This window comes from Colletotrichum godetiae (assembly GCF_030913485.1).
Source record: "Colletotrichum godetiae strain CBS 193.32 chromosome Unknown BDP55scaffold_19, whole genome shotgun sequence".
Taxonomy (NCBI): Eukaryota; Fungi; Ascomycota; class Sordariomycetes; order Glomerellales; family Glomerellaceae; genus Colletotrichum; species Colletotrichum godetiae.
The window spans coordinates 649,740-671,797 of record NW_026851267.1 but is presented as its reverse complement, the minus strand read 5'-3'; the positions used below and the strand labels follow the sequence as shown (position 1 = coordinate 671,797).

The window sequence follows — 22,058 nt, the reverse complement described above, 5'->3', positions numbered from 1 at the left end:
CTAAGGTTCACCCAACGCCGAGCTGTGAGTGGCCGATGGGCGGGGAGGTGGGGTCGGAGCTGCATCCACTGGGATTCTGGGAATGCCTCCGCCGCATCTCCTCCACTTGGGGGTTTGGCATCTGGCCTTATGCCTTGTGAGGATTCAATCATAGCACTACCTTGTAGTTGACAGTGTAAGTACTACAACCGTGAGCTTGTTTTTTTGAACTCACATCATGCATACAATGATGAATATTGCATGCGCTATTCACTCCAGGTCGTTACTGCATTGCATTTCTAGCTCCTTCCCAAATATCTCCATCATCGGCCGGGATCCACAAAATATGCGGGGCGGAAATCAACAACGAGGAAGAAGGGGCGCGGACGATGTGCTAAGCAACTGGCAGGAGACCGCCGATATGTACCTTGCCTCACACCGTCCTATGCAAGGTACATGCATCTCGAAAGACTCGCTTAGTCTCCCCCTTTCACCGACTATTGAATCTTGATACTCCAGACTCAAGGTCCAACTCGACATCATCTTCTGCCGTGGATGATGGAACCCAGCCCGCCAACGTATCGGGATGCTACAGCTAGGTTCCTGAGCTAAAGTACTAATCCGACTCAGTCACTGACTTTCCCCGGGGACCTCAAGTAGCCAGCGGAAACTCTGATGCAACTACCGCATCTCAAGCCTCTGTTTCCGAATCGTCCCTCACCTCCCAACCTCAGATGACCGCCCCTCTTCACCGGGAAACAGACACACCACTCCTTACACCTGAGACCTGAGATTCAGCATTCGTTAATACCAACTAGCTGACATTGCTAAGAGTGCTATCGCCGTCTTCAGTCTCAGCGATTGGCTTTTTACTTCTCCCCGTGCAACATCGTCCCGGCATCTCGCCGAATGCCTTCTCCAACCGGAGCACGCAGAGTCCCTTGGCGTAAGGTAACTTGGGTATCAACCGGACGCGGACAACCTGAAAGTTCGGATTGTTTGTCTACGTCTGTGAATGGCCAAACGGTTTAGGCCTTCGGGAAGCTCAAGCGGTCGCATCACTTACGCATCCTGCCCGCCTGCGCCCCAGCATGGCTATCCCTTCCACCCAGTTCATCTCTCCCGTCGCCGTCTCGTCTCGCCCGCATCCGCACGTCACTTGGACCCTACATAGGCTCTAACAGGGTCCTTTCACGGTTGAAGACATGCAAAAGAAAATCTAGTCAACCTTCCCTCCCGGTAAGGTGTGCCGACCACCAACTCATTCCTGACCGAGCGGTCCGGCGGCGGTGATGGCGGCGGTATCATCTACTATACCCACCCAGCCCAACAGCCTGGCTCACGCTCGGCATCGGCACAAGGCATCGTCGGCCGTCTACAGCCGCCGTGAGACACGGCTCTAGAAATAAATAGCATTTCTAATGCCTGCCGCCCCGCTCCCATCCGCTCTAAATCTTATACGATTGTCACACCCGTCACAGGAAGAACAAGCTCACAAGCTCACCCGTGGCACATGGCAGCGTTACACTCTTCGTTCTCGTATGCATGGCATTCCTGCTCTTCCATCTTCGATTCCGCGATCTGTTGCATGTCACCAGCATCCTGCCGATGTTAGTACCATCTCTATCTGTCGATTACGCCGTGTTCCCTGTTCACGACGCACAACCCATGGCCCCAATGTCTCGCGCTTGTCACCCAAACCAACCCGTTCAACCTCGTATGGCGGAGTCTCCTGAGCAGCACAGAAGAAATCAACAAGCCTAGCGCACCGCCACACATTATGCTCTCGATGGGATGACGAAGCTCGTGGTCGGAGGACGACCGCTGGGATCGAGTGATGCCCTGTGCCTGTATCAGGTTTACCTAGTGATCCATGGTTGAGCTGCATGCCCGCTGCCATCGCCGCCCAATGACCACAGCCCGACGACGCCCCCTCTGCTGTGCAGCTACCTGCCATCGCGAGTTTTGGGGCTGTCATAGTGCAGAGAGGTCGATCATGCATTAAGATCTACCACTCTTCACCGGGGATCGCCAGACAACCGATTTTCCACTAAGAGAGCACGCCAGCGTGGGCCACGACGTAGCGCCCGTTGCATGGGCAGTCTTTCACTGGGATTCGGGATCCAGGCGGACTACGTGGGAAGGAATATCGCTCCAACGATCCAGGCGATTGTGAATTCCATCTTTAGCTTAATGGCATGAATTAGATGTTCGTATGAAGAAGAGGCTCTCGACTCTCGAGAGCAAGATGTCGTGACAGCTCGGTCGGTACGTCCCTGAGTGAAGGTAGTTTTCTACTTTAGGAAGGCGGTCAGATCTCAATTTACGCTATACTGTTTGGGGACAGATAGGTCCGATAATTCGGCGAAGCTCTTATCGCGACTAAAATTTCCGAAAACCTCACTCCCGTTCTCCTGGCCTGAGGTAGGACATATCGAGGCATTGCGAGCCATCGTTCTCACAATCGCATCTCCAGTACGGCACTTATCGCCATACACAAAAAGTCTCCAACCCAGCCATATTCCCAAGACATCCCCATTATGGCGGACTCAAACCCCACGCCGCCCGAGGTAAGCAAGCAAAAGCCCACCCCCATCATCGCGAACCTCAAAACTGACAATGGCATCCTCCAGGCGGCCCCAAAAGCACCGACTCCCTCTCCCGCGACGACTACCTCAACAACCACAACGACAGCCACCTCCGCCGCAGAAGGCTACAAAGCCGCGAAACCGAACCCAGTCTGGCAAATGATGGGCCTCCGCGGGCCCCCCAAACGCCTCCCCTCCCGCAACTGGCTCATCTTCCTCTCCATCACAGGCACCATATCCGCGGCCATCATCTACGACAAGCGCGAAAAGAAGCGCGCCACAGCCCGCTGGGCCGCCGCCGTCTCCCCCCTCGCCCGCGAACCCGTCACAGACCCCTCCCAGCTCCCGCGCAAACTCACAGTCATCCTCGCCTCCCCACCCGGCGACGGCCTGCGCGTCGCGCAGGACCACTTTATCGAGTACGTGAAACCCATCCTCGCCGCGTCGGGTCTGGATTGGGAGTTTGTACAGGGCCGGCAGCAGGGTGACGTCCGCGCCGCTGTGGCGGAGAAGATTCGGAGGCGAAGGAGCAGGGAGGAGAGGCCTGAGGTCGAGCTGCTCCCTACCGAGGAGAATCTCCGCGACGCCGTGCGCGCGAAGAACGGCACGCCCGAGTTCGAGGGTCCCGGGGGCGACATCGTTATTGGGAGACACGCGTGGAAGGAGTACATTCGCGGTCTACACGAGGGCTGGCTCGGCCCCCTTGACCCGCCTCCCAAGCCCGAGGTAGTCTCTACCCCTGAGCCCATAGCATCCGAAGCAACATCAGACTCTACATCAACAGAAATAGCAGAGAGCGGTGCCGTCGAAGCAGAAAAGAAGGAGGAGGAAAAGCCCAAAGAAGAAGAAAAGAAATCAGACCGCCCCCGCCAACCCGTCCCCCACAACACTACGGCAGACTACTCGGCCTCCCACCTCCCCTCCACCCTCCCCGCCGAATTCTCCCCCTCGGAACCGGTGCAATTCCCCCACCTCCTCGGCTTCGCGGGCACCTTCACCCGCATGGGCCGCTTCTTCAACCGCCGCCAGCTAGCAGACGACGTAGGCCGCCAAGTCGCCGCCGCCTGCTTCGCCCACGCCCGCGAATACCGCGACGCCGAAGCCGACACCTCCACCTCCTCTTCGGACCAGGACGCCGTCCCCACGCCGTACGAACAACAGCGCGCTCTGGCGCACGAGGAACGCGACTGGGTGAAATCCGTCTGGAAGCCCGTCGACGACGCGACGGCCGACGAGGAGGAGAAGACCAAGGAGCGCATCTGGGCTTCGCCCATGGTCGTGGACGCGCGCATCGCGCAGCGTATGCGGCGGTTCGAGATCCGGCCCGAGGACGAAGAGCGCGCAAAGGGGATTGTTATCCCTGAGACGGAGATTGAGGGCTGGATCAAGGGGACGGTGCGGTCTTTGGGGTTGTGGGGGTGGAGTGTGATCAAGGGGGAGGAGCGGAAGGGTCCTAACGTTGGAAACATTGACGACGAGTAGACTCTCCCCTTTGATGTTTACTTTTCCCTTCCGTAGAGGTGTACAGTTGGCGACGACTGAGGTGGCTGATGTGAAGAATACCTCAGGAAAAGGAGACGATGTATAACTATCTTGACCACCACCACCCCACACAGCTCTAGGGAAAGCGACTGGGAAAGGAGGGTTCACAGCATATTGTAATTCTAGCTTGTCATTTCTCGTTCTTTTTCCTTTATACTCGTCCGTCTCTGCTGCATGGATAAGAGCGCGGGAGGTTATCATAGAATAGACTATGGGGGTTCGTTGGCGAAAAACATGCCATGAGCGTCCGCTTGTTACGAATAGTACTGTACACTCCTCTTTTCTTCCACCCCATGTTCTTTCCCCTGGTACCTATTTACAGTGTCTGTGGCAATCGTGGAACTGCGAGGTGAGTTGTCGACATGTCCTTGCTTGAGGTTACGCCAACCATGGCCTGGTATCAATACATGTCTCTATAGCTTGTGCGTCGTGACGACAACCAACTAGTCACCACTTTGAGAGAGAACCTACAAGTTTCAAGTACCATGGTACTCCCTCAGTCATCATCCGAGTCGGAACCATACGCAACAAGACTCGGTTTCCCCTTCACCGGCGCAGGTGCAGGTGCAGACGCAGGTGTAGTCGTAGTCGTGGTCGCAGCCGCAGGCACAGGCACAGGCACAGGCACAGATGTACCCCCTTTTCCAACGCTCTTCTCTAACCCATCACCCTTCTCACCCCCCTTCTCCCTCCTAACCCCAAATCCTCTCTCCCTATCCCTCCTCCGTCTCTTCCTAGGCCCAACAGCCCACTCCCCATCACCATCATCTCCCCCGTCCACCGGTGCCGCAGCATTCTCCTCCTCCTCCTCCTCCTCCTTCTCCCCGTCCCCATCACCAGCCCTCTTCACGCCCGAGCCTCCTCCACCCTGCGCCCTCCGAAACGCAGCCAGCCCCTCCTCCGTCTCCCTCCTCACCTTGTCCTCCTCAGCCCTCTTGGAAGCCCTCACCTCGTCCAAGAAATCAATCTCGTCATCGTCCAGCGCCCGGAACTGGTTCTTAATCTTGTTGGCTTCTTCAAAAGCAGCTTGTTTCGCGGCTATATTTCCACAAGTGACAATGTAATCAGTCTATCAAACTCTTCAATGCACAACATCCTCTCTCCTCTTCATCTTCCCCTTAAACTTCCTCTTTTGCATTTCTGATCGCCATAGAAAAGGGGTCAAGTAAAGATAAAGGAGTTGAAGAGAAGAGAGAGGGGTAAAAAAGACTCACCTTTGTTAGCCTGCAAAACATCATACAAACTCTTTTCCCCGCCCTCAACGCTCTTCACCCGCGCCTCCTCCCTCCTTTTCCTCTCCGCATCGAGCTCCCTCTGCACAATCTCCCATTCAGCACTCTTCTTCGCCTCAGCAGCCTTGCTCGCAGATCCAGCACCACCGGCATTCGTCGTCGTCGCCATGGTAGTCGTATCTTCAACCACAGCCTCCCCCGTCTCGGCATTAATCGCCCCCGCCGACACGAACCTCGACATCTTTGTTGTAATATCTCCTTCCCTTTTCTCGGGCTCTTTTCTGTTTTGAAGGGGTTCCTTTCACTAGATTCAACCCCTAAACCTCTGTCTAGGGCAGAATAGGAGAGTGTCTCCTCGTCTGCAATAGAACAGGAGAGGGAAAGTTAAACCCAGGCCGATTCGCTCCTCGGATGAGATGGTAGGCTATTATCTCACAAAGCTGTCAGGAGCTACTGTCTCTCCCAATTACTTTTTGATCTTGCTGTTCACGTGTGTTTTGGCTGGCTGTATAAAGCTACCGTGAAGTTGCCGCCGGGTGCTCGTGTAATCTCATGGATCTGTCAGGGCTGAGATTTGAACCAGCAGCCTCGTCATAGATTGACTCAATTTTTTCCCGAGAGTGAGAGAGGACAAAAAGTAAGACGTCCCGGATATGATGCGGATGGAATGTTGTCAAAGTTTGAGATATCGCAACGTCTCTCTCTCTGGTTGAGTAAGTTGGGTGTGAGGTAAAGACGGCGTCTGTGGATAAGGTAAGTGAGAAGTTGGGAGGACAGGACGTTGGCAGATGGGCGAATCAGCGGTCTATTTTGAAGTGGGGCAGTGGTCCTTTCAAATTGAGGTATATAAGGCTGCACTTCTAGTTGTCACTCGATGTCTTACAGTTGGCTTCACCTCAGTGGTTGCATGTCACATTCGCATCAAGATCACCCAGAAGTGTCCATCCAGATTTGGAACTTTAGGGCATAAGTTTGCTTCACCATGTTTTGTTATTTTGTTTAGTTGTCTAGGACTGTGTCTGCCACTGCGTCTTCAGTGCGGAGGCTATGTCTCTGTCGTCGCCCATGGGTATGCCGTTTTGTGCTCCATCCCGCTTTTTCCCTTTCCAATCTCGTCCTTTCGGCGGAAACTTTTCCAACCCTAGTGCTGATGTTACTCACATCAAAGCTTAGCCAATACCCATGGCGCTGTTCCTAGATGACCAACGGCCACTGCGCGACATACAAATCTAGCGCCAGTCCCGACGACTTGCTGGTTCGTTGGGTTCATTTCCGTAAAACCACCACTCCATCCACGTATCGAAGAACAGATAACCTGCCTTCCCATAAACTGAACGTCTCCAACCCCGATCCCAAACACTCTAGTGGATGCCGATACAAGTTGGCATGGAGAGAAAAATAAAAAATAAACGTCTAACAATGTCATGAACAGTAAAAGCGTGGAAACAGCAGTGGCCCACGACATTGTGCACGCAGGCCAATGAGGTGAGCCATTGTGCCGAATGAACAAGAAATGCCAAACATAGTAAAAGTAAAAGAGACTCCATACCAGCGTCCTGAAGGCTTTGCCTCCCATTTTTGACCAGTAAGCACGAATGCAGAACACCTCTCCATGTTAAGTCTCCCTTTTTTTTCGTTCTCGCGAGTAAGAAATCGTATGCCTGCGCAAAGCCAGCCAGTAAAGTAAAATGTGATCCGTATGTACCCTTTACTTGATGCACTTCGTCTTTTTTTGGGGAGGTAGCGCCGACTAGGCGGGCGCCAGTAACCGTAAGGTCTTCTCAAATTGAAAGCTGAAAATTCCGTCCTTCACAGACGGAGTACAGACCCAGGGAGAGAGCCGGGTTGTTGCCGGACACAGGTTGAATTACAGGAAAAAAGATGGTCTCCTTGGCGTGCCACAAAGGAAATAGATGTCGCGGGCGGTGTGTCGTCGAGATAATTCGGGAATCGGAATTCCGTGACATTGCGGCGCCGGGTCCTGTTCGGATCGTGGTCACGGGAACCACTAGGGCGCCCTTGCCATGGCAGGATAAATCGAAAGAATGCCGAAACCCAACAAGCTACCACCACCTTCTCACCAAAAAACACAGCCAAAGGATCTATTGAAAAGAAAACTCCATGGGGATCGCGAAGGGCGACCGTGAAACGCCAGTAATGAATTTATCCGTATACCAAGGGGAAAAGAATTAAAGAAATATGTCATTAGGGGTCGCAGCCGCGCGTCGTATCCATCCACCTCCAAACGCATTTTGGCTGCGAGACAGTCTAGTAGCCAAATCAATCGCGTATGGTAGCGATGGTATCGAGGGGGGCAAACGTGCCCGTGTCGTAAAGTCGAATGCCGACGTGGGGACCATTCGGTCAAATAACCGCTTCTTTCGGTTCTCGTCGTGAGAGGGTATCTGAAGAATGCAAATGTATCGTTCATGCCAGAAAAAAAACAAAGTCCGCGTCTCCGGTGACGCTAGACCTCCCAAACTTTTCCGATAGCAAAAATCCCTTCCAGTTTCGTAAGGCGATTGAGTGAGTCTGCCAGGTATCGCCACAAGTTTAGCCCATTACGGGCTGGCCAAAGGTAGGGTGAGCAAAGTACGAAGATGCCTTGGCAGGACCAACGCAGTTCGCACAGCTACACTCCGCAACACCATGCTCCCACATGGTTTGCTGGTAACCATAGTGCCCAGGAAAGTTTTGTTGGTTGTGGCGGTGACCGTAGTAGTTGTGCGATGGCTGCTGGTAACGAGTGTTCCACTGACCCGTGGTAGCGGCCTGGGAGAACCAATCGTTGTAGCGAGCGTTGGCAGACGTGGCTGAATTAATGTACTCGGGCGTGCCGTAGCCAGAATCGGGAGGAGTGAGCGGGGCGTTCTGCCAGTTCCAGTTGCCGCCATAGGCTTGCTGATGAGCCAGCTCGTTGCGCTTGATAGCCTCGTAGCGCTCGTATTCAGCCGCTTGCTGCTGAACAAACGTATGATAGGAAGATCGTCCACCGTATCTGTTGTTGATATTGGTGTCGATGGCGGGGACGAGTCTCTCGCGGGTAACTCTTGCCGCAGCCTGATCCTTGAGGACCTTCCAGTCATCCCAGCTGGTGAGCCAGGCCTTGTAGTCCGCGCTGTAATCCAGGTTGACGTAAAGACGCCAGCCGGATTGCTCGAGCCACTCATGTTCCAGAGCGTTGAGCTCGGCGACGGGGATGCCGCTCACCTCAGACCAAGAACGGTTCTGAAAAGTGTTGTCGTCCAAGAACTTGCTGCCAAGCAGCAGGGACACGGTCAACATGCGCCAAACCTGTCCCTCAGGTACAGTGTACGACGGGTTGTTCTGCTTCAGGGTGTTGACCCGCTTCGCCAGGTAGTTCATGCCGAGGAGAATGGTGCTCTTGGGCAATCTCGTCGATGAGAGAATCTGCGAGACGAACTTGCGGAACGGGGGCGTGACGGCCGTGGTCGACAGCGGCATAACAACGCGGGTGGCCATCTCGGCAACGAACTCGGCCATTTGGTCGACCTCGTAGTCGAGGACGGCACAGACACCTCCAGGCATGATGGCGGTATTGAGAAGAGTCCGACGAAGATCGAAGTGAGATCTTTGTCGGGTAAGGAGACTGCTCGATGCACTTGGGAGAGACACTTTGCAGTTGAAGGGAGGCTGCGTCGTGCTAGCGGTGAATGACCAAGGCCGATGGTGTCGGTGTGTCGGTTGGGTGAGAGGGTTGATGACACGAGCCCTTAGTAGCTGCGAATAGCCATCAAGGGTTGAGATCGCGGCGGGAGAAGGAAAACAAGACGTCTAGAGATCGAGTTGATGAAGAAGTGCAGTCGCTTCGCTAGTCGTTGATGACGGCTGAAAGACCCAGCAGAAGATATGTATCTTGGGCGGGGGAAGAGATGCTGTGATGGCTGACTCGGGAAAAGGATGCTTGAACGGAGAAAGGTCGTCGAGGGCGTCAGAGAGGTTCTAAGGGCCGCTGGAGACGGGACGGAGAAAGTTGTGCAAAGGAAATGGAAAGCCGCAGCTCTGTCCTGTTTGGTGAGAGGTCAGCGAGAATGTCCAGGAAATCGAAAAACTTTGACTGTCTGTGCCTGAGTCTGATACACAAGCTTCGTCGAATGATGCGTCAAGTAGTGGCGGGCCGGTATTAAGTGAAAGAAATGCTAGGAGGCGACGTGGGCGACAGCGACAGATAAGGGGGTACCCTGTTGCCAACCAATGCAGTGGCCATTGTGTAGCTCCAGCACACCCAGTATGGAGGAAACATTTGCTGCTGCTTGAATATGGCCGTTTGGGAGTGTCGTACTCTCAAGCAAGGGCAGGTCGTGGACTCAAGACCGATCCGATCGCAGCACATTGGCGGAACGCTTCGAGACGATACCTAAGTATGCCCTCTTTCGATGCCGCTCGTGGGAATTTGATCGCATCTCGAGGTCGGATATTTGGGCGAAGCTCGTGTACCATACTTTCCGGGAATGGCTCTGGTTGGACTGGGAGTATCGCAGGGTCGAGAATAGCTTACCTTGAGGAAGGGAACCGTAAACAGGTGTATAAGGCCGAGAAGGACGGTTTAATTTGGAAGTGTTCCAAGTGATGAGCAGCAGACACGATCAAGTCGGCTCGATTTGTTGTGTTCTTGCTCGGTGTCGTGCACTAAGAACTGTACTCGGCCTGGATGGAGAGCAGGCGGACGGGTGTAGAGAGGTGGGCGACAATCGAATTCGACAATATCGTGCAGAAGCAGAGGAGAGATGAGAACCTGAATCCTGGGTTGTCGACGACTTTGGATGGGAATATCGTGCAGAGTCGAGGACAAGGGAGATTCGTCGTAATACGGCGGATTCGTAGGTTTGGAAAGAGAAGAAGGTTTTTGGGGAGAGGGGAGAGGGAGGAATAAAGTCGGGCAAGAGGAATCTCGAGGAGTGAGAATGGATGGGACGGGTTGGGATGGATGGGATGGAGATGGGGAGAGAAAATGGGGACGGGGGTGAGGATGTAAAGTGGAGAGAGGAATGATGGCGGCGTGCGTGTGAATGGAGGCGAGAGAGGGCGAGGTTGAGTGAGGGAAGGGTGGAAGGGTGGAAGGGGTGGGAAGGGTAGGTAGCAGCCCAGTAGGTACAGTAGGTCGGGTGGTAGGTACCTCAGGACCCAGGACTCAGGTAGCCCAGGCGAGCCCGGTACCTGAACGAGGTACCTTGCTCTCTGCGTGAGGCCGGTAATCGAGCGGCAAAAAGCCGGTGACGGGTACTTTGGGGCACTAGACTGGAGGACCAAGAGAACGGGGTGACAGTGACGGAGTGGACAGCCCGGCAGCAAAGTGGACACCCATCGGTTCCATACTCTGTGCGGTGCACCTCAGTCAGGGTACCTAGAGCAAAGTACCTCAATACCTAGCTACTGCCCTGAAGGAACAAGACCAGAAGAAACAGGAGCGGACCTGGAGGGGATTAAAAAAAAAAAAAAAAAAAAAACTCACACGCTGCAGCAAGCACCACCCACCTTTTCTAGGCACTAGGGGAATTGGGGAATAGAACATCGTGTCGGTTCAAGCAATATGAAGAAGTAGGTATTTTTTCGCTGGCATTACGAAATACTGTATTTTCTATCCACACCAAAGGTATCACGGGCAGGCTGTACTGTTGAGACGTCCACCTCAGCGAGACAAGACGAGACGAGACGAGGAGAGGACTGCAGATGTTCAGCTGGCAACACAGAGTACATGGTAAGATACAGAGAGTACTTGTTAGAACAGGGCATACACAGGTGCTTTAATACACCTCAACACAGGAATGGCCCGTTTTGAGCGCCAATGTTCGAAAAGTGTATGTGTGGCTCGCTGCTCGTGGGATGTGCGGTGCGGTGCCCGAATGGCTCTACTGTGTCCGAATACCTGGCCATTTAGACTACCTAGTACATGCACCCGTAGTCAACAGGGCAATCTGGGACACATTGGCATCGGGGATGAGAGGCGGACGGGAAGAGTGGGGCTACAAGAGTCTGACTGGCAACTGACTACTCATGGCACCCCCGGCTCACTTCGGTGGTGGGAGTCCAGACATGGAATTACACTGGAATTACAGACTCGAGGAGCATACCCCGTAGAAAGAATACGTATCCGCAAGTACAACCAAAATTAAAATAAAAACATGAAGGAAGATCAAATGAGAAAAGGAAGGGAAAAAAAACATGGGCGGGTCTTGGACTGCGAACGTGGAGACGACAGGGTGACTGGCTCCGACGGGACCACGACGCTAAAAGAAGGTACGGAGGTACTTCGTCATCGGGACAAGCGAGGGATCGGTACGTATTTCCGACCCCCGTTTTAGGACAGAAAGGGCGGCACCGGATGATTGAGGACGAGTGTGGGTTTCAATCTTCAGATTGGACGTCAAAGAGGGAAGGGGGCACTCCTGCTACCGGCTCCACTCTCACCCTCCACGAGTCCACGACACGACACCGCTCCTGCTGCGAAGCAACCAGGGGTGGAGGCCACTGGGAGGGCACGTAAGAGGGGGAAGGAACTGGGCATCAGCCAGTCATTGGCCGTTGTTTGGTGATGGTCCAGGGAAAGCGCTGCTGGGTGGGTGGACCACTGGACCGCCAACCGCCATGGTAATGATTGTACACCTCACGCCGAGGGGCACTCACTTCCATTTTGATGCATGGATTTCACTTGTGCTCACCACTTTCTTGAGAGAGTGTGTGTGTGTTGAACTTGGATCAAGGTGGTGGAGATGTTATGTGAAAGAACTTTACTGTCCAAGGCAGGGACACAATTTGCCAGCTCCGGTGTTAGATTTTTGGTACTACGCGCCTGTCTCTGTCTTTCTTTAGCCCCTCCATTCATGGGAGGAGGGCAGTCAGGTTGAAATGCCTCAGGGCAGCGAAATAAAAACATGACTGGGACAGCAAGACGTTGCAGGTGTATCCGTGCCTTGGGTGCAGGTGCAGGTGCAAGGGCCACTTGCAACTTGTGGCAGGGAGTCATCGTAGAAGAAGAAAAAAGAGGCAGGCAGGCGCGGGAGAGAGCAGGACTGCAGGAGCAGGCGGCAAAGTAGGGCAGGAGGGAAGGAGAGACAGTCGAGAGACTCAACACAGCATAGGAAGCAGCAGCCCGAATTTCGAAGGCAGGAAGGAGCCACTGGCCAGGACTGGACTCAGGAGGGCAGGGCAGTATTGGATCGGTACGGACTACGGAGTATGGAAGACTGGAGGCAGGGGGTGGGCCACACCTGCAGCATCGCACCTGCCCTGCACCTGTCCTGCACCTTACTCCTGGCACTCACGCACTGCAGGAGAGCTGGCCGGTGTCTGGCCCTCCTCTCCTGCCTCTGCTCCCACGCTCCTTCCTGCTCCTGGGCTGGCTGACTGGCTCCTGCTCTGTTGTTATGGCTTGGTGCTGGATGGCTGGCTGCCGCGCTCCTTCCTTCAAACCTAACCGTCCCGGCCAGACCTGCCTGGCCTCTTCCTCCAATCAAAGTGATATGTGTGGAGCCCAAGGCATTGCCTGGGGGTGCAGTGTGCACATCTCAATGGCCCGATGTTGGTGGTGTCTCTCGAGTAAAACTCACGCTAAAACACGACCACGACACAGCCAAAAGTTCGAACCTCTCGTATGGGAGCATGAATACCTTACCTATGGACAATGCGGTGGTGCACCAGAGCGACGGGCGCAGAGAAGAGAGAGGCGAGACTGACTTTGACAGGAGACGCTACGCTTTATCCGTACTCTTCATTGTCTCCTTGCAAGCCGTTAATTAAAAGTGCAAACCTCGAGTCTTCCATCGCATCGTGGTATCAACCATGACGCGGAGATGAGACTATAGCAAGTCGAGGGCATGGCATGCACGTGAAGGGACCGACGGCAACGAGAAAAAGCAAGAGCTGACTGACAGACAGACTCCATTCACCAGGAAACAATGACAGCTCACAATACCCTCAATCTCAACCTCGATCCGATTTCCATAGTCATCCGTCGTCCGGCACATGAGCACAACAATCAAAAACAGTCATTCAATAGTCTGCCGCGTCTGCGTCTGGTCTACCTGACGACGAATCGTCTTGCCCTGGCGACGACGTCGTCAACGAATACACACCAAGGCATCCATAGCATCTTGCATCATCCCGAGTCTCCCTTCCCATATCCGTGCGCATCGAGCAACCAACACAATAGCGTCCACACCCCGGGTGTCCTATGGAATCCAAAGCCAACAGGTCATCTGGCGCGCAAGAAAACATAAAAGTCGTAAATGGCGGTTCGGCTCTAGCGTTCCCTAAGAATGGGATGACCCAGAATCCCGAGGCTTCTAGATGTACTGCAGAGTATTGGGCTAGCCTTGTGCAATTTATGCCTGTCGCCTGTACCTTGCATATGGGTCAAGGAGGCTGGGATGTCGCGGCTATAGCAGGTACTCGTATCAACTCCAAGCACCGAGGCAACCTGCGAGGTACCTTTTTTTTTTCCCCTCCACCAGCACCGACCGACTAGCATCATCTCTTTGGCTTGACCGCTGACCGCCTTGGTCGCAGCACTCGGCACCTCTGAGATTCTCTGGGTCTAACCAGTGAAGATTCCCACGACCCCATTTTGACGGCTGCATCGCCGCCCTGGTCCTCATCTTCCTCACACACTTCATCCCTGAGAGCGTACCGGGCAGCCTAGCCTAGGCCACAGGCACGATAGAGGCACGAGAGGATCGGTCTCTTCGATAGCAACAAGCATCCGTACTCGAGCAGTTTAGTCTCGCAGTCATCCACAGTCCACACGCACCAGCCGCACCAAGGGCAAGAGCAGGGCAGGCAAGCACCAAAATGACACTGGGCACTCTGTGCTCTCTGCATCTCCCTCCTCTTGCTTCTGGGCAGTGGCCTCTTCTTAATTCGGGGGTCGGCGAATGGGAGCTCAGAGCCTATCACACTTGGCCTGCAATTCCGACTGCAATGGGCAAGGGACAGTCTGAGTCGGTGGACTGTGTCCATCATCCGATCTGTTAGGTGATCTCTGCGGCCTGGTCGCCGCCCGAGGCCCCAAGAAGGGCAGTTTGTCCTCCTCAGAGTAGGAGTCTGAGCTTGCACGTCTGTCTTCATGCTTCCCCAGCCAAATCCCCCAGTCCGGTAGCCCGGACTCCCAGGTTTGCCAGGCCAGGCTATGACGACGGGAGGGCACCCACTCACGAGTCCATCGTCACCATACCGACCGCTAACGCATTGAACGACCAGCACCTGGCGGATATTGGCCGTGGTGAGGCGTTAAGAGGTCTCGCGCTTTGTACCTCACATTTGCCTTACCTTGTGCCCATTGCTACGGTTTCCTTTACCAGGCTCGCCTAGGATGAGATGGATGGGATCGGCGCTGATCTCGACAGGTTGGAAACACTACCGGAGAGCGAAGCAAGGGCTGGTATTCGTACAACCATTTTGATATTTGCGGCTTGCCTCGGGAGCATCACCTCCGGCACCAGTGTCTTGAGCCAGAGTATTCCCGTTGCAAGATCACGTCCGTACTGCCTTAGCTAAGCTGTACCGAGTCTTGAGGGTTCCGTATCGACGTAAGGAGTATATCCAGTCTCGTGAGTATCTCAGACTTTCGGAACCTTAGGTAACCCCCGTCTTGCTACCCCGATCAACAATTCGAGCAAACAAGGCAGTCAATCACTAAACCTCTTATGGCTGCGAGGGCAAAATCTTGCCACGATGCCCAGGTGTTCGTACGGAGAACGGAGTACCAAAACAAAAATGGATTTCCAATTTCACTGCACCAAGATTCATTCCTGCAGCTCATCAGTAACCACCAGTGCCACCATCCACTTGTCGAATAGAGCGGTGGCCTACAAGGACCTAGCCAAACGCGGCATTTTCACCTTTGGCGTTAATGTCTTTACCCGCAGCACGGCCCAGCAAAAACAAAGACTTACGGATACGTACTGCAAAGGTGAGCATATAGCATTTTCATCTTCTGCCGACTTGGAACTTGGATGAGATTGCAGCGGAGGAAGAGAAATACCGCAAGCTCCACTCTCCGAGGCACCGTCCCAAATACAGTGCCCAGATGCCTCTCGATTCGGTTCTGTCATCTAGCAGCACCCCCGAGGGTTCGTTAGACAGGAGAAAAGGGTCCATCGGCCAAACGTAACTGGCACATGGGAAACAAATTCACACACGCGCAAATGGTCTGGGACGACACACTCTGCCACACGTAGCGACACTCTCACACTCTCTGAAGTCTGGACGACTACCTAGAGACTAGCTGTGTGTCCGGCTGATGACCCTCCTACGCGCTTCGCACACAAACCAAACATTGTCAGGCACGTTGCTGTCACCACTCTCGTCGCTTCGGATCACGGCTCACCTTCGGCAGGGGGGTTGTGTTTCCGCCTACAGATACTGCCACTGCACTTGCATCTCAAAAATTCAATTTGCGGCGTCCGAGTATCTATACCGACTTTAGAATCCGGGTACAGAGTGTTCGTCTCAACCTATCACCTCTTCAAACAATTAACGGATTCACGGTCATTGTATCCCTTCTCCTGAAAGTTTCAAGGAATCTCCTACCTACGCCAGGCGCATTGCAATCTGGAAGAAAGAGGTCATCATGCAGAGTTCTTCTGGAGTTTCGCTTTCACGGTTCGCGAGGAGCCGCGACGCGCTCGGTGCTCTCGAAGCCCGTCAAGAGTTCTCAACCCATGCCTGGCCCTCGCCACTCAGGTTATTCAGGGGTCAGAAGGCTGGATCATCCGTGCCATCGCAGTACGGATACTAGTTACCAGGAATCAAGAATTCATTATCCACTCAGGTGAGATCCGGGCACGCATCCAGGGCCATCGCTGTCATGCAGCCAACAAACCATCCAACTTTCCAACTTGGTAGTTGTTAGCAACGACGGACGTCGAATCGCGTGCCTTGGGCTCCAGCCTAGAGATATGGTCGACAGCGTCTCATCACCAGCAAGGCAACGCACGCCGGACTCGCAAGTGAGACCTGTGTTCTAAATTGCATGGAGCCATGGACCAGGCATCACTATTTCGCACCGCACAGGTGACAGAAGCAAGATATCAGCAATCACAACCTGGCGAGGCATCAAGGCATCGACTTGGAAATGAGAAAACCTCCCCAGCCCCTGCGCCTGGTTGCCGCTGGAGACAATGCCAATCCCCCGGATATGAGCAGGCTGCATGGCTTGGAGAATTCAAATCTGGATCCTCTGATTGGACAACCTCACAAACTCCTAGGCGGTCTGCATGACCAGCCATGCGCTACTCCGTACATCGTCGACGAATTTCCAGCCCTGCGTTCAAACGGCGCTCACCGTTGTATCAATGGAGAAAGGTCCCTCTCGAGACGCTGGGATGTTGTGCCTCGATCCCTATTACTCCGTACTCCGTACATAACATCGCGGAAGTTAACACCACGTTTCTGAGGCCGATGCTATAGGTTGACGGCGAGAAACCCTCAACCATGATTTATCATGTTTTCGGTACCAGTGGTTCAACTTTCATCATCTTTCAAAGGCGCTCTATTTCCGCGAGCCAGTCTATAATAGATGAGAACTTGGAAGTTGGGCGGGATTCGCATTGTTGCACTTCATAGCGAGTCAGGGTGAAGCTGACCCACTGCTCGAGGAGCAAAATGTTGGCTCAATCTTTTGAGACTCGGTGTACGGAGTACTTCGCTCGGAGTGCGGCCGGTCAGACATTCGGCCTATCAGACGCCTTCATTATCACCAGCTCAAGACCGACCGGTAGACCCGGCTCTACGCATCTGCACGCCCCGGGGTGCTGCTTGCCAGAGACACAGTGCATCCCCATTCCATCATGGTTCTTTCGGCTTAGCGGTGCCCCCTCGAACAGGGTGTCTAGGGCGGTGCCTCGTGTTAACCACACGCGTGGACCGCCGCAAGTTTGCAACCCTGGGGGGGCATTCTGGCACGCTGGCAAAGAATCTCCAGACCCCATCAACATGCAGGACGTGATACAACGAGAAATTCTCAGGCTCAGCCACCTGACGGAGAGGCTTTAACAAGGGGAAGGCGCTGGCGATCAGAGATGTGCTTCTACAGTACTCTGTACTCCGTACGTCGACAGTATTCAGAAGGTGGTCGACTCACCCAGCTGAGTCCGGTCCCTCATCCGCATCGCGGTCTTGCCGTCAACAGGCCACAACGTGCGCGCCAGCACCAGGTCTGCCATTGCCAGGCCCAAGCTGATTCTATTCTCCGGGTTTGGCGGGCGGCTGGCCGTTACTGACATGCGGATGATGACACCCAATTAAAGACTCCCCTTGCACCGCCGCCTGTTCTATGAATATCTCGGGCTATCAACCACGCCGACAACTGACCACAACGCTATGAGATACTAGGGGTTTTGCCTTGGACCCTGAAAACCGAGTCTCACGCGGAATGACAGTCGGTCTCCCTTTGGTTTACGACCAAGGAGGGTTCAGACTCCACGCCGAACTCTACAGGCAGTCGATTTGACAACTCATCCGCTATGAGCGGTCATCTGGTGGAAAGACAAAGCACCATAGAGTCAGAATGGTGTATCAGGGAACCAGTCACCCAGTCTCCATCGAGTAGTCATGACTTGTTTGGTGTCACTAGGTTCCAGGCCCGAAGATCGGGTGGGATTTCATCACACCAACACTCTGTGCCAACAACCAACCGCGCCGAAATTTCTCGATGGCCCACAGACGCTGAGAACACGCAAAGGCTAAAGTGGTCTTTCTCCAAACTTTTCGTACCTGTCGTGCCTGTCCAAGGGTCCAACTCCACCATCCGTCTCTAGCGGGTGGCAGGGCACGAGGGACCCATCATGTGGATGCTTGACCTGGGCCAGCCGAAAAGCTATCGATTCGTCCTTTTTTCTTTCTGGGACTATTTTTGCAGTTTTGTCCTGGTTTCTCGATGGGTCCCCTCTTTTTTAAGAGGGCACAAGCCAGCCTTTACAGGATTACCTGCAGAATGGGGCATTTGGGCACCTTCACCGCAACTAGGTTCGAGGGGAACCCGGGCTGGACATGGCGAGAGCTCCAGAATCCAACCCGATCAGATGCCCCTCGCGGTCAGGACCCGTCGCGATACCACGTACTCTGGATTCGTACAGACGATGAAGACTCCTGATCTCTACGTATCCGTATGTGTGCATTCCAATATCGTTGTACACCAAGGACAAGGCAACCGCAGTTGCCGATGGCACCCCGACGCGGAGATGGCTTTAGGGAGGCCCCCACCCGATGCTTGACAGAGTGACAGACGACAGCATCAAAGTCTCCAGATTGTCAGGATTTGACCAAGTTGAATCAGGGACAGCCCTTTCCGTTTCAGGACGTCGTCAGTCGGCGATGTCAAACTTGTCCAGACTTTCCGCTAGGCTTTGCTAGAAATGCACGTCGACTAGAATTTTTCAGGGTACAACGTCAGGCTCCCAGGCCGTTGTAACAATTTTCGGACTCTGTGGGCTGATCATGGTTCAAGTCGTCATGGTCTTCGAGCGATCTTCTCACGTTTATCCGCTTCTCGACCAGATCTACCCAAAGAACGCCGAAGAAGGGCCTGTGGTCCGCTGCGGCTTTGACCACGTCCAATGACGAGGTCTGCCGGGCGCAACGTCTACTCTGTCATGAAGTCTCCGATGCCTGCCATCGCCCGCGTTCTCGCCCTCATCCAGGCTCCTGAGTCCCGAGTCCAAGAGAAATGAACTGCGCCGTCTCTCAAGTCTTCCCCGGCACCTCGTCAGTTTGCTGTCACATTGATTTAGCACCAAAACCACTGACTGCTTTGCCCGAGTCTCGCATGCTTTCCCAGCCGCCCAGTACGAACGGGCGGACCTGGCGTAACTGTATGATTCGACGGTCTAGGTACCAAGCCAGCACCGCAGCGGCATGTCTGCTACCTCCTCTGCATATGACGCACGGCTACCTGGCACCCGATGGCCGACGGTTCCGCGTCGCCAGACGCATCTATCCTCGGGACCTCTCACGAGTGCTCCCTATTAGCCAGAGCCCATTTACTAATGTCACCATGTCTTACCGACTACAAAACATACCCATCTAAGCCAGCTCCAGGCGGTGTGGGTATGTTGTACTGCTAGATGCCCACGGGTATCGACATCTGGAACGCGCCTCGCCGTAGCTGGGGAGTTTTGCCGCCAGCCTCTTCGCGCCCATAGTTTGGTCTATACTAATTGCAAGACTTTGAACACATCTCACTGTGTACATCGGCGGCAGTGCATGTCAAGCGATTGTTGCCCGGCCTGTGAACTGGCCGTGGCAAGAACTGGTCTTCAGACTGCGGCAGTGCCGAGGGCAACGTAAGTTTGAACATCGTGACCCAGGTACCTAGGTGCCTAGGTAGAAAGTCGCATAGCAAAGAAACCGCTCAACTTGACGGATAGTCGAACGACTCGTAACCTTTCTCCTCGCAAACCCCGCAGACGAACCTGGAACTACGAGACTTTGGGTTGCCATCTAAGTCTTCAAACTTCGACGCCCCCTTGGACTACCAACCTCTCCCCCCTGCCGCAGAACATCACAGCTCTTGGCGTTGAAAGACAAGGTCGACTGCTTAGAAATGCATTGTTAGCGACGATTGGCGACCGTTGACTGGCCGGGTATCTGGAAACCGGTGGAGCGGACAGCGTGCACCGCTGTCCCAGTGGAGATATTCGAGAAAATGCCGCGATTCTGTGCGTGTGTGTGTGTGTGTGTGAAGCCGCCAGCGTTGCAGCCCACTGAGCCCAGTCACGGATGGGATGGCTGTGGCCAATCTGCAAGCGATCCCACGATGGATGAACGCCGCGACGGCGCCTGGGACGGAGGATCCAAACAGATGGCCCTCGAGGGGGGAGTCGAAGCATGTCATGTACGGGTCCCGGGAGGAGCTATCGGCCCCAAGCCGCCCGCCTTTGCTCCGCACAACCACTCTCAATCGGGACCAGCAGGCGTTCAGCGAGAAACGCATCACCATTCACCACCCATCTCCATCACAGACTCATCGATGTGTTGGTGCAACCTCTTGACGTAGTGCTAGTCGCCACCCTCACAGCCCAGCCCGTGATCAATTACCCTCACTATCCGCCGTCAAAGAAACCACCCCCCGAATCGGCTCGTCCTCCATCCCCCGTGTCCCCCCCCCCAACACACACACACACACAAACACATGCATACGGATACATTGTTGCTGAGAGGTGGATGAAGTGGCAGGGAAGCGCAACGACTAAGAAGTGCAGGCAAAGGAGTCACGGAGGATCACCCAAGGCTTCCAGAGTCAATCGATAAAGTGCTAGAAGATGCACGTTTGGTGTTATTCAACGCCCGCCGTGATCTACACTACCGTCTACGTCGACGGGCTGGCTGCGTGGACCCCCAAATTCCCGCCGCTCGTTTCTGGAGTTGGATCTGCTAGTACAGTTCACCCAACCACGGCCTGCCTACGCCATATGGGGTTTATACATTTGACCGACACGACGACACGAGGAACCTTTTCGACAAAGGCTTTCCCAGCCGCTGGAGGAAGGCCCCCCAGCCGATGAATGGATAGTAGGCTCGGTCTCAAGCCTCGTCTCGGAGGTAGTGGCCCCCAGGGCCCAGGGAAGACGCGCTTGATAGAGCACTTGTTAGAGTGCTTGCAGTAGTACCTCGCCTTTGAGCGCAAGAAAGCAGTAGGTAGTGATGGACGGAGAAGAGTCGCGCGGTCCCTTACCTATTTCTGGCTGTCTGTCTTGGAAGAAGTGTCTGTGACTTTGTAGGCTGCGAATGGTTGATATTCGGAACTAGGTGAGTACCTACCTAACTCACCTTCTTCCACGGCCACATACATGGAGACGGCAAGCCATTCTGGCGGACGTCTTGACAAGCATCCGGACAATATCGCGCGCCCGCTCACCAACGGGATGATTCTCACGCCTCTGTGCCGCAGGCAGTTCAGCCGTTCCGCTCCGTCTTCCATTTCCTTGCCTGCGATCCTGACCTTGCATCTCACACCCCGCCCAGACGCGCGAACGCCCAGTCGTCATCACCGTCATGTTAATCCGTTCGCCTGCCAGTATCACTCAAGCGCTTACTACACATCCCGTCGAGACGAGGCGTGCGCGTTCAATAGGGTGATTGTCTGCTGCCTCGAGGCGAAAATGCACTGGGCTCGATATTGCATTGTCCACCCCCGGACTGGATCTGGGAGTTTGTGACTCCCACCCAGCGTATCCGAACGGGCCGCCGTTGACCAGTTAGTGATCTGACGACCTGGCTCCGAGAGTTCATTATAGTCATCGTGAACTTGCGCATCGTCCATCCCGCATTCTTGTTTGCCTCCCGTCGAAAAAGGAAAGGGAAGGGAAAGTTGCCCACTAGTCGATAGATTGTCAGCCACGCTTCGTTTTTGAACACATTGCGCCAGACGCAAAACGGCTATGCGCGTGGCGTTCGTCCCTGCCGACAAGGCCGTACCGCATCTATGCTCCCCTTGGATTCGCGATTCGGGCGGATAGCGGTAGACGGCACATGCATCTTAACCTCGCTGGGACCTGCTGGTAATAGGTAGCGGCTTTTGCGAGCGGTGAGAAGGGCATGGCGCATCCTAGACGCATATGTCTGTCTGCCTACAGTCTTTTGATGCCAGTACTCTCGTTCGGTACATTCATCCAAGCCAGTGAGGGCCGACACTTGTCGCGCCTTTGCTCTTTGGGGACACGCTTGTCTCGGTAATCGCAGGCAAACACTTCTACTAAGC

The 22,058-nt window shown here is 54.4% G+C and overlaps 5 protein-coding genes across 5 annotated transcripts; 2 read left to right on the top strand and 3 right to left on the bottom strand.

The window, feature by feature from the left end:
- Positions 1-2,340: 2,340 nt before the first annotated feature.
- On the top strand, positions 2,341-4,322 carry BDP55DRAFT_120643 (mitochondrial import inner membrane translocase subunit Tim54). Its single transcript, XM_060565450.1, has 2 exons — positions 2,341-2,549; positions 2,613-4,322. The coding sequence occupies exons 1-2, from the start codon at positions 2,520-2,522 to the stop codon at positions 4,047-4,049; spliced, it is 1,467 nt and encodes a 488-aa protein (XP_060430089.1). The 5' UTR covers positions 2,341-2,519; the 3' UTR covers positions 4,050-4,322.
- Positions 4,323-5,222: 900 nt separating this feature from the next.
- Positions 5,223-5,719, bottom strand: BDP55DRAFT_120645 (uncharacterized protein). Its single transcript, XM_060565451.1, has one exon. It carries the CDS (start codon positions 5,580-5,582, stop codon positions 5,271-5,273), a length of 312 nt encoding a protein of 103 aa, XP_060430088.1. The 5' UTR covers positions 5,583-5,719; the 3' UTR covers positions 5,223-5,270.
- Positions 5,720-6,185: 466 nt separating this feature from the next.
- On the bottom strand, positions 6,186-7,075 carry BDP55DRAFT_663121 (uncharacterized protein). Its single transcript, XM_060574854.1, has one exon. The coding sequence runs from the start codon at positions 6,915-6,917 to the stop codon at positions 6,504-6,506; it is 414 nt and encodes a 137-aa protein (XP_060430087.1). The 5' UTR covers positions 6,918-7,075; the 3' UTR covers positions 6,186-6,503.
- An 819-nt stretch (positions 7,076-7,894) lies between these two features.
- BDP55DRAFT_551623 (meiotically up-regulated 80 protein) lies at positions 7,895-8,890 on the bottom strand (the record flags this gene model as incomplete). The annotated part of the gene is made up of 1 exon (XM_060569128.1): positions 7,895-8,890. One exon carries the CDS (start codon positions 8,888-8,890, stop codon positions 7,895-7,897), a length of 996 nt encoding a protein of 331 aa, XP_060430086.1.
- Positions 8,891-20,181: 11,291 nt separating this feature from the next.
- BDP55DRAFT_663110 (uncharacterized protein) lies at positions 20,182-20,453 on the top strand (the record flags this gene model as incomplete). Its single annotated transcript, XM_060574853.1, has 1 exon — positions 20,182-20,453. A coding segment is annotated over exon 1 (169 nt), but the record flags the coding sequence as incomplete, so codon positions are not given.
- Between the last annotated feature and the right edge of the window lie 1,605 nt (positions 20,454-22,058).

Bases quoted from the DNA above. Each gene is read 5' to 3' on its own strand.
- BDP55DRAFT_120643 (XM_060565450.1), top strand. From the start codon at position 2,520: ATGGCGGACTCAAACCCCACGCCGCCCGAG. The intron at 2,550-2,612 runs GTAAGCAAGCAA...GGCATCCTCCAG, and splicing joins CAAACCCCACGCCGCCCGAG to GCGGCCCCAAAAGCACCGAC.
- BDP55DRAFT_120645 (XM_060565451.1), bottom strand. From the start codon at position 5,582: ATGTCGAGGTTCGTGTCGGCGGGGGCGATTAATGCCGAGACGGGGGAG.
- BDP55DRAFT_663121 (XM_060574854.1), bottom strand. From the start codon at position 6,917: ATGGGAGGCAAAGCCTTCAGGACGCTGGTATGGAGTCTCTTTTACTTT.